The sequence below is a fragment of the Dendrobates tinctorius genome, unplaced genomic scaffold (genome assembly GCF_039654945.1).
Source record: "Dendrobates tinctorius isolate UK_male_01 unplaced genomic scaffold, ASM3965494v1 ptg000059l, whole genome shotgun sequence".
Taxonomy (NCBI): Eukaryota; Metazoa; Chordata; class Amphibia; order Anura; family Dendrobatidae; genus Dendrobates; species Dendrobates tinctorius.
This window is the reverse complement of record NW_027361727.1, coordinates 11,847,132-11,864,864: the sequence shown is the minus strand read 5'-3', so window position 1 is coordinate 11,864,864 and position 17,733 is coordinate 11,847,132. Positions and strand designations below refer to the sequence as shown.

The 17,733-nt window shown below is 49.8% G+C and overlaps 1 protein-coding gene across 1 annotated transcript in view; it reads left to right on the top strand.

The window, feature by feature from the left end:
- Positions 1–320: 320 nt before the first annotated feature.
- The window catches only part of LOC141092344 (serine/threonine-protein kinase VRK3-like), an 89,544-nt gene continuing 72,131 nt past the window's right edge, over positions 321–17,733 (top strand). Inside the window, exons 1-4 of the mRNA XM_073578413.1 lie at positions 321–614; positions 1,927–2,069; positions 11,108–11,227; positions 17,528–17,656. Of these exons, the coding sequence (XP_073434514.1) occupies positions 1,928–2,069; positions 11,108–11,227; positions 17,528–17,656 (391 nt within the window). The 5' untranslated portion in view covers positions 321–614; position 1,927. The remainder of the gene's footprint in view (positions 615–1,926; positions 2,070–11,107; positions 11,228–17,527; positions 17,657–17,733) is intronic.

Below are 17,733 nucleotides of genomic sequence, written 5' to 3'. Positions count from 1 at the left end.
ATGAACAGCCCCGGGCCCATAGTCCACTTAATCCGCCACTGTGAAGCAGATAAGCTGCTGCCAAGAAAGGAACAAAAAAAAACCTCCGCTCGTTCTCCCTGCAGAGCCGGCTCATTTCATTCACAGCAGGGAGCCGGCTCTTTGTATCGGATCGTTCACGAACGACACATCACATTATGAACGTGTTCCTGTGGAAGCTGATACACAATCGCTGTAAGGATCCAGTGTGGGTTAGGTGGGAAGAAGTCACATGATCCGGACCAGTGCGCCCTGATCCCACCAAGTGCCCACAAAGGACTCATAATCTCACAGAAGCTGCAGTCATCATGAGTGGGCGTTACCCCGGGAATTGGGGCGTTTCTAGGCCGGAGGGGGTGGAGCTAAAGCGTCTAAATTATCAGTCAGCAGATACAGCATCACGTGACCGCTGTCATAGGGGCGTGCGGCGAGGACGTGCACCACCTGTGCTTCCCGCCGATCACCAGCAGAGGGGGCTACTGCACACAGCTTCCGCGAAGTTTCGCTTTCACTGGCGGCTGGTCACGTGTCAGCGACGACATCCTCATCAAGTGTATTGTCTGTTACCAGTCAGCGGCAGTCGCTGGAGTCACCGGGTGAGTGCTGGGTGTATGTGACTGACTGTCACGTGTGTGATTGACTGTCGTGTGTGTTTGTGTGTCTGACTGTTGTGTGTGACTGACTGTCACGTGTGTGTGTGTGTCTGACTGACTGTCTCGCGTGTGTGACTGACTGTCGTGCGTGTGTGTGTGTGTGACTGACTGTCGTGTGTGTGTCTGTTGTGTGTGACTGACTGTCCTGTGTGTGTGCGTGTGTGACTGACTGTCCTGTGTGTGTGCGTGCGTGACTGACTATCGTGCGAGCGTGACTGACTGTCGTGCGTGTGTGACTGACTGACTGTCGTGCGTGTGTGACTGACTGACTGTCACGTGCGTGTGTGACTGTCGTGCGTGCGTGACTGACTGTCACGTGCGTGTGTGACTGACTGTCACGTGCGTGTGTGACTGACTGTCACGTGCGTGTGTGACTGACTGTCACGTGCGTGTGTGACTGACTGTCACGTGCGTGTGTGACTGACTGTCACGTGCGTGTGTGACTGACTGTCACGTGCGTGTGTGACTGACTGTCACGTGCGTGTGTGACTGACTGTCACGTGCGTGTGTGACTGACTGTCGTGTGCGTGTGTCTGACTGTCGTGTGCGTGTGTCTGACTGTCGTGTGCGTGTGTCTGACTGTCGTGTGCGTGTGTCTGACTGTCGTGTGCGTGACTGCGCTGTAGCTGGGACGTTCCACCATGCTGCGCCCCCTCGCTGCGCTGTAGCTGGGACGTTCCACCCCGCGGGGCCCCCTCGCTGCGCTGTAGCTGGGACGTTCCACCCCGCGGCGCCCCCTCGCTGTGCTGTAGCTGGGACGTTCCACCCTGCGGGGCCCCCTCGCTGCGCTGTAGCTGGGACGTTCCACCCCGCGTCGCCTCCTCGCTGTGCTGTAGCTGGGACGTTCCACCCCGCGTCGCCTCCTCGCTGCGCTGTAGCCGGGACGTTCCACCCTGCGGGGCCCCCTCGCTGCGCTGTAGCCGGGACGTTCCACCCCGCGGCGTCCCCTCGCTGCGCTGTAGCCGGGACGCTCCACCCCGCGGCGTCCCCTCGCTGCGCTGTAGCCGGGACGCTCCACCCCGCGGCGTCCCCTCGCTGCGCTGTAGCCGGGACGTTCCACCCCGCGGCGCCCCCTCGCTGCGCTGTAGCCGGGACGTTCCAACCCGCGGGGCCCCCTCGCTGCGCCGTAGCCGGGACGTTCCACCCCGCGTCGCCTCCTCGCTGCGCTGCAGGTTGAACTATACTTTGTCCTGACTTGTGTCTTTACGTTCATCACACTGGTTGTTGGTTTTCATTTTTCTCTTTTCATTTGCAGAATGAAAATAAATTTTTGCCCTCAGTGTGGGAAGAAAGCAGAAGACAAGTTCATCTATTGCCCATTTTGTGGAATAAAATTTCAGAGAGAAGAAACTGCTGAGTCCGAGAGTGATTCAGAGGACGACCACGTCCCCCCGCCAGGTACAGACACCTGTGTGCGACCGTCTGGTGTTACTGCGTGGCCTCTTCACAGCTGCTCACCGGGTACAGTCCAGATCTAACTCTTGTCAGGCTGGAAATGTCTTGTTATAAGATTTAGGGCCATGATTTAGCAAAAAATCATTGTCGGTACGGTGTGTAGCAAATGAAAGTGACTCTGATCTGTTATAGTAGATTACAGCTTCTCTTTGCCTTGTACTCTGTATTTCCCCCTCACTGGTGCTATGGCCGGAGTGTACCCCTGTATGCCCCCTCACTGATGCTACGGCTGGAGTGTACCCCTGTATGCCCCCTCATTGGTGCTATGGCCGGAGCGTACCCCTGTATGCCCCCTCACTGGTGCTACGGCCGGAGCGTACCCCTGTATGCCCCCTCACTGGCGCTTTGGCCGGAGCGTACCCTTGTATGCCCCCTCACTGGCGCTTTGGCCGGAGCGTACCCTTGTATGCCCCCTCACTGGCGCTTTGGCCGGAGCGTACCCTTGTATGCCCCCTCACTGGCGCTTTGGCCGGAGCGTACCCTTGTATGCCCCCTCACTGGCGCTTTGGCCGGAGCGTACCCTTGTATGCCCCCTCACTGGCGCTTTGGCCGGAGCGTACCCTTGTATGCCCCCTCACTGGCGCTTTGGCCGGAGCGTACCCTTGTATGCCCCCTCACTTGTGCTACAGCCAGAGTGTACCCCTTGTATGCCCCCTCACTGGCGCTTTGGCCGGAGCGTACCCCTGTATGCCCCCTCATTGGCGCTTTGGCCGGAGCGTACCCTTGTATGCCCCCTCATTGGCACTTTGGCCGGAGCGTACCCCTTGTATGCCCCCTCACTGGTGCTACAGCCGGAGTGTACCCCTTGTATGCCCCCTCACTGGCGCTTTGGCCGGAGTGTACCCTTGTATTCCCCCTCACTGGCGCTTTGGCCGGAGCGTACCCTTGTATGCCCCCTCACTGATGCTACAGCCGGAGTGTACCCCTTGTATGCCCCCTCACTGGCGCTTTGGCCGGAGCGTACCCCTGTATGCCCCCTCACTGGTGCTACAGCCGGAGTGTACCCCTGTATGCCCCTTCACTGGCGCTTTGGCCGGAGCGTACCCTTGTATGCCCCTCACTGGTGCTAGAGCCGGAGTGTACCCCTTGTATGCCCCCTCACTGGCGCTTTGGCCGGAGCGTACCCCTGTATGCCCCCTCACTGGCGCTTTGGCCGGAGCGTACCCTTGTATGCCCCCTCACTGGTGCTAGAGCCGGAGTGTACCCCTTGTATGCCCCCTCACTGGCACTTTGGCCGGAGTGTACCCCTGTATGCCCCTTCACTGGCGCTTTGGCCGGAGCGTACCCTTGTATGCCCCCTCACTGATGCTACAGCCAGAGTGTACCCCTTGTATGCCCCCTCACTGGCGCTTTGGCCGGAGCGTACCCCTGTATGCCCCCTCACTGGCGCTTTGGCCGGAGCGTACCCTTGTATGCCCCCTCATTGGCGCTTTGGCCGGAGCGTACCCTTGTATGCCCCCTCACTGGTGCTACAGCCGGAGTGTACCCCTTGTATGCCCCCTCACTGGCACTTTGGCCGGAGTGTACCCTTGTATGCCCCCCACTGGTGCTTTGGCCGGAGTGTACCCCTGTATGCCCCCCTCACTGGCGCTTTGGCCGGAGTGTACCCCTGTATGCCCCCTCACTGGTACTACGGCCGGAGTGTACCCCTGTATGCCCCCTCACTGGTGCTACGGCCGGAGTGTACCCCTGTATGCCCCCCACTGGTGCTACAGCCGGAGTGTACCCCTGTATGCCCCCTCACTGGCGCTTTGGCCGGAGCGTACCCTTGTATGCCCCCTCACTGGTGCTACAGCAGGAGTGTACCCCTTGTATGCCCCCTCACTGGCGCTTTGGCCGGAGTGTACCCTTGTATGCCCCCTCACTGGCGCTTTGGCCGGAGTGTACCCCTGTATGCCCCCTCACTGGCGCTTTGGCCGGAGTGTACCCTTGTATGCCCCCCACTGGTGCTACAGCCGGAGTGTACCCTTGTATGCCCCCTCACTGGCGCTTTGGCCGGAGTGTACCCTTGTATGCCCCCTCACTGGTGCTACGGCCGGAGTGTACCCCTGTATGCCCCCCCACTGGTGCTACAGCCGGAGTGTACCCCTTGTATGCCCCCTCACTGGCGCTTTGGCCGGAGTGTACCCTTGTATGCCCCCTCACTGGTGCTACGGCCGGAGTGTACCCCTGAATGACTTTTATTGCGCAGCTAAAACAAAAATGGATTTTTGGGAAACACAGGTCTACACGTTCTGAGCTCACACGCTTCTTATGCCAATAAGAAGGAAGTGAGGGAAATTATCAAACCATGGAACAGCGAACACTAATGTAAGGACATGTGAATGAGTCTTACAGAAAATCGCATGTTGTATCATACAGATTCCAGATCTGAAGATAACAACCACCAGAAGAATATGTATGTGTGTATATACAAATGGCTGAAGAACAAGTTATTAACCCCTTTCTGCCATTAGACGTACTATCCCGTCCATGTGCCCTGGGACTTATTTCTCAGGGACGGGATAGTACGTCTAATGCGATCAGCGGCGCCCACGTGGTCAGCGCCGCTGATCGCGGCCGGGTGTCAGCTGATTATCACAGCTGACACCCGGCACAATGTGTCAGGGGCGGTCACGGACCGCCCCCGACACGTTAACCCCTTGTAGACCGCGATCAAACACGATCGCGGTGTACCAGGGGTTAAAGGGAAGCATCGGCAGGGAGGGGGCTCCCTCCGTGCTTCCCTGAGCCCCCCACAGCAGCGCAATGTGCAGCGCTGCTGCGGGGGACTCCTTCCCTACAGGCCCCTGGATCCAAGATGGCGACGGGGGCCTGTAGGGAGCGGACTTCCTCACTGCCTGCAAAGCGCAGGCATGAGGAAGTCTGCAGAACTGCCTGTGACAGATTGCTGATCTGTCACAGTGATCTGTGATGTGACAGATCAGCGATCTGTCACAGGACAGTGATGTCCCACCTGGGACTATGTAATAAACTTAAAAAAAAAAGTAAAAATAATTTTTTAAAAATCGCTAAATAAATTAGTAAAAAAAAAAAAAAAATATTCCCCAATAAATTCATTTTTTGAAAATAAAAAAAACAAAACGATAAAAGTACACATATTTGGTATCACCGCGTCCGTAGCGACCCGCCCTATAAAACTGTCCCATTTGTTAACCCCTTTAGCGAATCCCTTAAAAAATAAAAATAAAACACGAAGCAAAAAATAATGATTTATTATCATACCACCGAACAAAAAGTGCAATAACGCGCGATCAAAAAGACGCATATAAATATCCATGGTACCGCTGAAAACGTCAGCTTGTCCCGCAAAACACGAGCTGCCATACAGCGTCATCCGCAAAAAAATAAAAAAGTTATAGCTCGCAGAATAAAGCGATGCAAAAAATAATTTTTTTTATATAAAATTGTTTTCATTGCAAAAAACCAACAAAGCATAAAAAAACCAACCTAAATGAGGTATCGCTGTAACCGACCCGACCCGAAGAATAAAACCGCTTTTTCAATTTTAACGCACGCGGAACGGTGTAAACGCACCCCCCAAAAGAAATTCATGAAACGCTGGTTTTTGTTCATTCTGCGTCCCAAAAATCGGAATAAAAAGAGATCAAAAAATGTCACGTGCCCGAAAATGGTACCAATAAAAGCATCAACTCGTCACGCAAAGAATAAGACCTCTCATGACTCGGTGGGTCAAAATACGGAAAAATTATAGCTCTCAATATGTGGTGATGCAAAAACTATTTTTACAATAAAAAGCGTCTTTTAGCGTGCGACAGCTGCCAAATATAAAAACCCGCCATAAATAGTAAATCAAACCCCCCGTTATCACCCCCTTAGTTAGGGAAAAATAATAAAATAAATGTATTTATTTCCATTTTCCCATTAGGGTTAGGGCTAGGGTTAGGGGTTGGGTTAGGGCTCAGATTAGGGTTAGGGGTGTGTTGGGGTTCGGGTTGGAGTTAGAATTGGGGGTTTCCACTGTTTGGGCACATCAGGTGCTCTCCAAATGCAACATGGCGTCTGATCTCAATTCCAGCCAATTCTGCGTTGAAAAAGTCAAATGGTGCTCCTTCCCTTCCAAGCTCTGCCATGCACCCAAACAGTGTTTTACCCCCACATATAGGGTTATCAGCATACTCAGGACAAATTGCAAAACAACTTTTGGGGTCCAATTTCTCCTGTTACCCTTTAGGAAAATAAAAAATTGGGGGCAAAAATATCATTTTTGTGGAAAAAAATGATTTTTTTATTTTCACACCCAGGCGTTATAAACTTCTGTGAAGCCCTTGTGGGTTGAAAGTTCTCACCACATATCTAGATAAGTTCCTTGGGGGGTCTAGTTTCCAAAATGGTGTCATTTGTGGGGGGGTTTCCACTGTTTTGGTACATCAGGGGTTTTCCAATCGCGACATGGTGTCCGATCTCAATTCCAGCCAAAAACGTCAAATGGCGCTGCTTCCCTTCCGAGCTCTGCCATGCGCCCAAATAGTGGTTTACCCCCACATGTGGGGTATCAGCGTACTCAGGACAAATTGCACAATAACTTTTAGGGTGCTGTTACCCTTGGAAAAATAAGAATTGAGGGTGAAAAGATCATTTTTGTGGAAAAAATATTATGTTTTAATTGTACCGCTGTACGTTATAAACTTCTGTGAAGCCCTTGTGGGTTCAAAGTTCTCACCACATATCTATATAAGTTCCTTGGGGGGTCTAGTTTCCAAAATGGGGTCACTTGTGGGGGGTTTCCACTGTTTAGGTACATCAGGGGCTCTCCAAACGCAACATTGCGTTCGATCTGAATTCCAGCCAATTTTGCATTGAAAAAGTCAAACGGTGCTCTTTCCCTTCTGAGCTCTGCCCCGAAACAATGGTTCCCCCCACATATCGGGTATCAGCGTACTCAGGACAAATTGCACAATAACTTTTGCAGTCCAATTTCTCCTTTTACCCTTGGTAAAATAAAAAAAATTGAACCTGAAGTATTTTTTTTAGTGAAAAAAAGTTAAATGTTCATTTTTTTTAAATATTCAAAAAATTCCTGTTACACACCTGAAGGGTTAATAAACTTCTTGAATGTGGTTTTGAGCACCTTAAGGGGTGCAGTTTTTAGAATGGTGTCACTTTTGGGTATTTTCTATCATATAGACCCCTCAAAGTGGCTTCAAATGTGATGTGGTCCGTAAAAATAAAATGGTGTTGCAAAAATGGGAAATCGCTGGTCAATTTTTAACCCTTATAACTTCCTAACAAAAAAAAATTTTGGTTCCAAAATTGTGCTGATGTAAAGTAAACATGTGGGAAATGTTACTTATCAAGTTTTTTGTTTGACGTATCTCTGTGATTTAAGGGCATAAATATTCAAAGTTGGAAAATTGCGAAATTTTCGAAATTTACACCAAATTTCGTTTTTTGTCACGAATAAGCGCAAGTTATTTGAATGAAATTTTACCACTAACATGAAGTACAATATGTCACGAGAAAACAATGTCAGAATCACCGGGATCCATGGAAGCGTTTCAGAGTTATTACCTCAGGGACAGTGGTCAGAATTGTAAAAATTGGCCTGGTCATTAACGTGCAAACCACCCTTGGGGCTTAAGGGGTTAATATATTAGTGTAAATCAGTTTTATAATGAATCTAGTATTTAGTTTGAGGATCCAATGTGCTTTACGTTTGAGTAAAGTTTTGGTCCGATTTCCACCTCTCCAGGGACGATGGACCCTGGCGTTCCTCCAAAACATCTCTCTATCCCTGACATGGAGCATTTGATCTATAATGAATTGATCTTCGCGTCATGTAAATGTTCCGCTATTCTGATCTTAAACGTTCGTATGACTCAACCCTCATATTGAGCAGCACAATTCTGACATTCAGCCAAGTACACAACGTGTGGTGTTGCAGTTAATGGAGGAATTAATTTGAATATGTCGTGGGAAGAACTATGGTGTGTGATGAAAATTGAAATGTTTTGGACGTGTATTTGCATAAGCTGCATTTTGGAAGACCGCACTTAAAATTCCTTTTGATAGTTAACCAGGATTGTTGTGTTGAACCGCATTCACAAAAAAAATCTAGGAAATAAAATATATCTCCTAGAGATTTTGCTTTCTGGGCAGAGGATAAAGTATTGGCAAGTCTGTGATCTTGATAAAATAGGGAAAGATTTTTATTGAAAATTATTTTACCGTATATACTTGTGTATAAGCCGAGATTTTCAGCCCATTTCTCGGCTTATACACGAGTCATATACCTGGGGGGGAGGGGGAGCAAGGGTGTCAGAGATCATACTTACCCCCCCCCCGGCGCGGTCTTTGCAGCCCCCCGCTTCTCCCACGGTCTCCCTTCCTGTGTTCAGTGGTCACATGGTACCGCTCATTAAACTCATGAATATGCGCATATTCATGAGTGTAATGAGTGGTATCATATGACCGCTGAAGGCAGGAAGGGAGACCGTGGATAAGTGGGGCTGCAGAGACCGTTCCAGGAGGGGGTAAGTATAGCGATATCCACCTGTCCCGGGTCCATCACTGCTCACTGCTGTCTGCTGCCTCCTGTGTCAGTGACGTTTAGCCAGCAGAGGGCGCGGTGACGTGGTTAGTGCGCGCTGCGCCCTCTGCTGGCTGAACAGTCACTGACAACAGGAAGCCCTCAGGTGCCGGGTCCTGAGCAGGAGAAGTGAGTATGGCTTTTTTTTTAGCAGCAGCATATGGGGGCACAATATATGGAGCATCTTATGGGGGCATATTATATGGGGACATAGTCTATGGAGCATTTTATGGGGCATAATCTATGGATCATCTTATAGGGCATTTTATGGGGGCATAATCTATGGAGCATCTTATGGGACCATAACCTTTATGGAGCATTATATGGGGCATATTATTCTATGGAGCATCTTATGGGGGCATTATTAACCTTTGTGCAGCATTATATGGGGCGTATTTTGTATGGAGCATCTTATGGGGCCCATCATGAACTGTATGGAGCATTATATGGGGCTCCTGATTCAATATGGATATTCAAAAACATTTAACCTACTGATGTCTCAATTAATTTTACTTTTATTGGTATCTATTTTTATTTTTGAAATTTACCAGTAGCTGCTGTATTTTCCACACTAGGCTTAAACGCGAGTGAATAAGTTTTCCCAGTTTTTTTATGGCAAAATTAGAGGGGTCGGCTTATACACGGGTCGGCCTATACACGAGTGTATACGGTAATCGCTTCATAGTCCGTACTGAAAGAGGTAACAAAAGTGATTTTATCTGAGAAATTATTGTGTTGTTGGTGGAGCATCTAATAATCCAGCTATCTTCTGGGCTCATGTGAGAAGATTTATGATGACTTCTGGCACAAAGTCTATTTTTAATGATGGTGGATTCTTCACCAAAAGAGAAGTAATCCGAGTAAACCCACTGGGAGACTTTTAATAACTTGGTGGAGGTGGAAGCTAGTGGCGTGGAGAACTGATTTTTTTTTTTTTTTTTTTTTCCCCCCCCCCAGTGCGTTTTCTATATAGTTTGGTATGAATAGACTTGTTTTATTGATTACCAGTGAGCAAAACATCAAGAAACGATATCTGTGAACCAAGAGATTCCACGGTAAAATGTAAATTCGAAATGTTATTGAGAAAGGTAGTAAATTCTAGTGATATTAGTTAAATTATAATGTCCCTGTCTTATGAGTAACAGGATTTTTGGTTGCTTACCATAAAATCTGTTTCTCTGAGCCTTCATTGGGGTGTGTCCATGGTTCCTGTGTCCCCCAATGAAACGATGGAGAAAGTAGGTCGTCAATATATCTACCATACCATATGATATTGTAACGGAATGGATTGGTAGGCAAATGTAATACCGTTTCCTCCCACCACGCCATGTAAAGGTTAGACAGAGGTGGTGAGAAATTGGCACCCATCGGACAGCCTAGGATTTGGAGGAAAAATGTATTAAAGGAAAAAAAAACTGTTGGTAAAGAAAAACAAGGTAACTTGTAAAATATCAATGAACAATGGTGAATATCCACTATATTTAACCCCTTAGTGACAGAGCCAATTTGGTAATTAATGACCAAGGCCTTAGAAAGAACATGCCATTGATCGGCAGCAATGATCGTAGCAAACGGATTCAAGACAGTACAATGGTCCGTATCAGGAGCACGGTATGGTATACTGTATTCCTCTACATGCTGCAAAATTCCACTGCCATTCTTCCACCACTCCTTGGTTTGTATGCAAGTATTCTACCACCACTCCTTGATTGATCTTCCACTACCCTTATACTAGCAACAGATAATTGTATGATGTAAAGGGATTTCCTTTTTTCATTGACGTCCCGTCCATAGAATACAACATCAATCCTTGATTGATGAGAATTGGGTCACTGGGATCACAACACTTTGAGAAATCTTACAGAATTGCATTTGCAGTCATAATTACTTGCAGAGCATTGAGCTGCCATGAGTGGAGGGGTAGGGTTCTATAATGCACCATTATATTGAATACCGGTAATTGAAATTCTAAAAGTTTGGGAACCGTCACTTACACTTTAAAGGGAATCTGTCACCCCTTTTTAGTGATATCATGTAAAGATATCACCCAATTGTGTGTCCCATAAGGATTCTTTTAGGATTTTTTATTCCCCCCCCCCGACCATGCACCTTTGATGCAAAAATACCTTTGTTATCTTGGTGAAGAGGTATGCAAACCGCCGTGGTCTGGCCCGATGGGCGTGGCTTAGTCGCCTTCTCACCCCCCCTCCTCAGCTTGCTGAGCGTAATTTTCTTCTGTGAATATCACAGATAACATTGTTTGCCGCGCTTGCGCATTCAAAGAGGCCTCCAGCGGCTGCGCAGTATGCTTTGCCCAACTGTGGGCAAAGCATATAAGCGGTACATGTGACAGATTCCCTTTAAAGGCGGATTTTGTATGACATCGATAATATCTAGTGCTCTTACCGTCTACATTTTTTCTTTCTTATAGGACACTGGACACCAGTAAAATCTTCTCCAGATGGTACGTCTTTCCAGAAGAAATTAAGCTGCGATTGTTCAGATAAAGTAGCACAAGACAGGGAATGGCCCAGTACTTCTCCCAAAGCTGGTAAGACTTCCTTCTTTCCTTTATTTGTTACTCCTTTGTAATGTGAGTTGACGATTGACATAAAAAACTATTTCTTTTTCAGTGTATTAATCATACAGTAGTCATACATCATAAAATGTTGCAACTTTTTCTTTATCGCCTTATTGGGGGACACAGATGACCATGGGTGTATGCTGCTGCTGCTAGGAGGCTGACACTATGCAAAACAAGAAACTTAGCTCCTCCCCGGCAGTATACACCCACCGACAGGCACCAAGCACCTCAGTTTGTGCTTAGTGTCTGTAGGAGGCGGACCGGGATCTCCCCAGATCCGCATTTAATCCTTTTCTTTTCAGGTTTTAGTTGTGTTTTTTAATGATTTCCCCTTTCTTTTTCAGATACAGCTCAGGAAACGGGATGTGAGTTCATCCTGCTTTTCCTATTAATGCGGCTGAGCGAGCAATGTGGTATCGCCCACATCGCAACTCTCAGGCCCGCAGGCAGGACCTTTCCCTATCACTTTCGGGTGCTAGGGTCCATGGATAGGTGTCCGGTCCTTGCCGATTCCCCTCCTCATCCCTCTCCCAGGACAGGGCTGAGAGGAAGACGGCGGTCGCCAGCGGTGACGTTTCCCCTGACATGGGGATTGAAGCCGTCTTCTGCACCATACGGCGGTGCGGGTACTGAGGATCACCTCTCCCAGCGGCCTGCGCTCTATCGTGGGCCCCTGTGGTCAGCCTCTTCAGGGACATCAGGTAAGCTTGTCTGAATGTTCCCTGCAGCCCTGCGCTCACAGACCAATCTAGGACCACATTCAGCAATCACGCAGCAGAGTACCTCTCCTCCTTTTTGAATTTCCCGCTCTTTGAACCAGCGCTCTGTCAGGCGCGCGTCCCTCCTGTCGCGAGCGGGGGGGGGGCGCGCTTCCTCCGTCAGCGCTCCCCGTCCTCATTATTCAGCCCACAGGGAGGGAGCGCTTTCGAGCCCGGGGCGCCGTCGCTAGTGAAAGCTGAGGGAGTGCTTTCACTTTCATTTTCAAAAGTGGTTCTCTCTCTCCCTGCGCGCGCTTTCCCCGCACGCTTTTACACCCTATCTCAGGGCTGCTTTCATTTCAGCCCTGTCAGTGTCTTTAGCCGTCCCCCTCCCCTCTGGGGTCTCAGCCAATCGCACGGTGCGGTGGCTTAGCCCCGCCCACCGCCAGCGTTCCTTCCTGGATTGCCGAGCTTCTTCCTCCTTGTCTCCGGACCTCGCCTGGGGGACACATCGCTTCTGATCCTCGGTAGGCTAGACGCTGACTATCCCTGACGCCTAACTTAGCCCCCCCCCCCCCCCCGCAGTTTCCTCAGGCTGTGTTTTTTCTGCACTGAGACTTATGCACAACCCTGCAAGGGCCTTCTGCTCCAGACCCACCACTACTCACTACGCCTGCGCGCGCTGTAAAAAGAAGTGAGCTTCGGGTCAGTCGTCTCCCCTCTGCCTGTCCTGCAGCCCTTCCACCATGTCGGCCCCTCAGGAGCACTCCGAACCCCGGGCGGAGACCACCCCACCCCCGGAGTGGGCCGTGGCGATGTCTCCAGTCAGTTTCTGAGCTGACCAAGGTGTCTCAATCGCTGGTCCAGGTCTTAGAGCGGTTACCTCAGTTATCTGCAGTCACCTGTGCACCGACCTCCTCGCATAGTGAGTCGCCAGCACCGGACCGTGGCCCTCAGATGGACAGACCAAGTAGGGGCTCTAGGAAGCGGGTCCTGTCTGGCTCTTCTTCCGGTTCGCAGGGTCCCTCCGCTTCTCTCAGGCTACGCTCCTCGTCTCCCTCTTCGGCAGACGATCCGGGGTCAGACGAGGATTCACAATCTGGATCAGACTCCGAGGCGGACGACATAGCTAGAACTCGGGAGATGGTAGATAGTCTCATATCGGCTATATACCAAACACTCAAGATAAAGGAGGATAAGGCCCCCCCTCAGGAATGCTCTGTTTCCCTTAAGAAGGCGAGGCCTCCATCTCGAACCTTCCCTAATAGGGATTTCGACACTTCCTTAGCCAATCACTGGCAACATCCTGAGAAACCTTTCTCAGGCTGCAAGTACTTAGATGTACTTTATCCCTTTGATGCGGATCTAGTCACGAAATGGACCAAAGCTCCCGAGGTAGATCCACCAGTTTCTCGTATTTCCTCTAAGACGGTCCTTTCCCTTCCGGACGGAGCTTCTCTTAAGGACCCATCAGACAGGCAAATAGTCGTTGGCTAAGTCTATCTTTGAGGCATCCGGTGCATCCCTCTGCCCTATCTTCGCATCCGCTTGGGTGGCGAAAGCCATTTCGGCTTGGGCGAAAATTCTGCGCAGGGGCGTTTCAGCGGCAGCTCCTCAGGACGAACTGGCAGATTTAGCAGACCAAATTAATCACGCAGGCAAGTACCTTCTGGCCGCCTCCTTGGACGCGGCAGGGTGCGTTGCTAGAGCTAACAGCAACATTGTGGCAGTACGCCGCATTCTTTGGTTGAAGTCTTGGAATGCGGACACCACCTCAAAGAAGTCTCTCACCAACCTGGCATTTCACGGCACTAGGCTCTTTGGCACCAAGCTGGATCAGTTAATCTTGGATGTCACTGGTGGAAAGAGCACTTCCCTTCCCCAGTCCCGCCCTAAGAGGTTCTTTAACAAGAAGGCTTCTCGGCCTTTTAGGTCCTTTCGCCCCTTCTCTCCCACAGACGGTTCATCCCAGCAGGACCGTAACACTGCTTCCAATGACCGGAGAAAGCCATCGTAGAGTCTCTGCGTTCGGTAATAGCCTCAATGGAGCCCGGAGAGTTTCTCTGCTCGGTGGATATACAGGATGCCTACCTCCACATCCCCATTTCTCGGCGGCATCAGAGATACCTCCGCTTTGCGATTCAGAACAACCATTATCAGTTCGCGGCCCTTCCCTTCGGCCTAGCCTCCGCCCCTCGTGTCTTCACGAAGGTGATGGCAACAGTCATGGCCATCCTTCGATCCAGAGGGATTCTTGTCATCCCTTACCTGGACGATCTCCTGATCAAGGGCTCGTCCCGCCAAGACTGTCTTCACAGCCTTCACATAACCTTGGATGCCCTCAGATGCCTGGGATGGATAGTCAACAAGGGCAAGTCCACTCTGTGCCCTACCCAGCGTCTGACCTTTTTGGGCATGGAGTTCGATACGAATCTGGCCCGAGTGTTCTTACCGAGGGACAAGTTTTCAAGCCTTCGCAAGGGGATCCAGTCCCTTCGGCGCTCGAGGGTCATGTCCCTTCGGTCCTGCATGAGAGTCCTGGGGAAGATGATGGCCTCTATGGAAGCAGTGCCATTTGCACAATTCCACTCTCGCCCTCTCCAACTGTTCCTCCTGTCAGTCTGGGACAAGACCTCGTTTTCTCTGGATCGCCCCATTCTTCTTCCGCTCAGAGTCAAACAATCGCTGACTTGGTGGACGTTGTCGGCGTCAGTTCTCCGCGGAAGATCCTTTCTCCCGCCTCGGTGGCAGGTCTTCACCACCGATGCCAGTCTCCTAGGATGGGGGGCGGTCTACTATCAGAGAACGGCCCAAGGGCGTTGGAACGCCCAGGAGACTCTTCTGCCCATCAACCTTCTGGAGATCAGGGCAATCTTCCTCGCTCTCCTTCGTTGGCAGCATCTTCTAGTAGGCAAGCCGGTCCGCATTCATTCAGACAACGCCACGGCCGTGGTGTACATAAACCACCAGGGCGGTGCTCGCAGCAGGCAGGTGATGTCAGAAGTGGCAAGGATACTTCGTTGGGCAGAGCGTCACGTGCCGGCGATTTCCGCCGTTCACATTCCAGGGGTGGAAAACTGGGCAGCCGACTTCTTGAGTCGCCAAGGGCTAGCATCAGGCGAATGGTCCCTTCATCCCACAGTCTTCAGCCAGATATGCCAGCGCTGGGGCACCCCGGACGTCGATCTCATGGCCTCTCGGATGAACAACAAGGTTCCTCACTTTGTAGCCAGGTCCAGGGATCTATTAGCCGTCGGTTACGACGCCCTAGTAATCCCGTGGTCCCAGTTCCACCTACCTTACCTGTTTCCTCCGCTTGCCCTGATCCCAAGAGTGGTCAAAAAGATAAAGTCAGAGGGCATCCCGGTCATCTTAGTGGCTCCAGACTGGCCGAGACGCCCTTGGTACGCGGAGCTGGTGAACATGCTCACGGACGTCCCCTGGAGGCTTCCAGACCGTCCAGATCTTCTCTCGCAAGGCTCCCTTTACCACCAGAGTTCTCAGTCTCTGAGTTTAACGGCATGGCCGTTGAGGCCGCGATTCTGAAGGAATCAGGGTTTTCCAACCGGGTCATTCAGACCTTGATTAAGGCTCGGAAGCCTGCTTCCTCCCGCATTTACCATAGGTACTGGAAGGCCTTTTTTCGTTGGTGTGACGAAAACGATGTTTTTCCACTATCGTTCTCAATTCCTCCCATTCTTGGTTTCCTCCAATCCAGCTTGGATGCAGGCCTATCCCTCAGTACTCTCAAAGGCCAGGTATCTGCCCTAGCAATCCTCTTCCAGACGGATCTAGCTTCCTTACCGCAAGTGAAGACTTTTCTCCAAGGAGTCGCCCATGTGGCTCCTCCTCATCGTTCTCCGATAGATCCATGGGATCTCAATCTTGTTCTTGGCGCTCTCCAGAAGGCGCCGTTCGAGCCGATTCAGGACATCCCTCTGTCTCTTCTTTCATGGAAGGTGGCTTTTCTAATCGCCATTACATCCATCAGGAGAGTTTCTGAGCTGGCGGCCTTATCCTGTCGTTCTCCTTACCTTATCCTCCACCAAGATAAGGTTGTTCTCAGGCCAGTTCCTTCTTTCCTTCCGAAAGTGGTATCCCCCTTTCACATTAACGAAGATATCGTCCTTCCATCATTTTGTCCTGCGCCTGCTCATCCTCTGGAAAAGTCGCTCCACAAACTGGATGTAGTGAGAGCCTTGCGTGTTTACCTTGCCAGGACCGCTTCCTTTCGCCAATCTGATTCCTTGCTGGTCATTTCTGAGGGTCGCCGGAAAGGTCTTCCGGTTTCCAAGTCCACATTTGCTCGTTTGATTCGGTCTACCATCCTGGAAGCCTACCGTCTTAAGGAGAAACGGCCCCCTCCGGGGGTGAAAGCCCACTCCACCCGAGCTGTAGGGGCTTCTTGGGCTGTGCGACACCAGGCTTCGGCTTTACAACTTTGCAGAGCCGCGACCTGGTCATCTTTGCACACCTTTGCGAGGTTCTACAGGGTTCATACCCAGGCCTTGTCTGATGCAGCTCTTGGTAGGAAGGTTCTGCAGGCGGCGGTGGCGCATCGACCGACCTAAGCCCTTCCTTATTTCGTTCCTTTATTGCTGTTCCCACCCTCGGGACTGCTTTGGAACGTCCCATGGTCATCTGTGTCCCCCAATAAGGCGATAAAGAAAGAGGGATTTTAGGTTCTTACCGTAAAATCTCTTTCTTGGAGCCTTCATTGGGGGACACAGCACCCTCCCTGTTTAAGTAGTACCGTGTTGGGTCTGAGAGTCCCTTGTTGAGTTGGTACATATGTTTATGGTTTTGGTTGCTTCTTCTACTGCTTTTTCACCAACTGAGGTGCTTGGTGCCTGTCGGAGGGTGTATACTGCCGGGGAGGAGCTAAGTTTCTTGTTTTGCATAGTGTCAGCCTCCTAGCAGCAGCAGCATACACCCATGGTCATCTGTGTCCCCCAATGAAGGCTCCAAGAAAGAGATTTTATGGTAAGAACCCAAAATCCCTCTATTTCCTTCATGACCCACAGAATAAAGTTAACACTTGACATAAATTTAAAATGCCCATGATAGAAGAATTGCGGTTTGGTTTATATTCCTTTCCACATAGTTTAATAAAATATATTTATTTTGATATAGCTAGATAGACATCGGAAAAGTATGGGTGCCAAGCCTCCCTGGCGTCGACCAAACCATCCCAATGCAAAAAGCAATTGGAGGCAGCACACCAACAAAAAAAAAAATAAAAAATTTTGTTTTATAGCTTATTTTGGCAATGGCTCATGTTCACACTGTAGACCTGCTCCAAAATTTGACACTGACAAGTACAACTCCACCACCAAAAAGTGAGCCCTCATATGACTACATCAACAAAAAAGGGAAAAAAAAAGTTATGACTCATGGAACGGAACAAAAAGTTTGGTAAAAAAGTTGTTCAGCATAAATGCCAAAACTGAAGTGGATGGAAAGGGGTTAAAATGCGGAGGGTTTCTAACTATTAACTCAATTTTTTTAGTTCAAATATAGTAATACCTATAAGATCTTAATATTATAAAACTGTTGACTTATTTTAAAGTCGGAAGTCAAAAATGCAACAAAGGAAATCCGACAAGTTCACCGAGGACTGCGCTGAAGAGAAAAGTGAACTTTACCCCAGAAAAGGAACAGGTGGAAAAAAATGAAGCTTCACCAGCAAAAACAAAGAGTAAGTCATTATGATTTTTTTTTTTTTTTTTTTAACCCTTACTATTAGTGTAAAAAAAAAAAAAAAAAAAAAAAAAA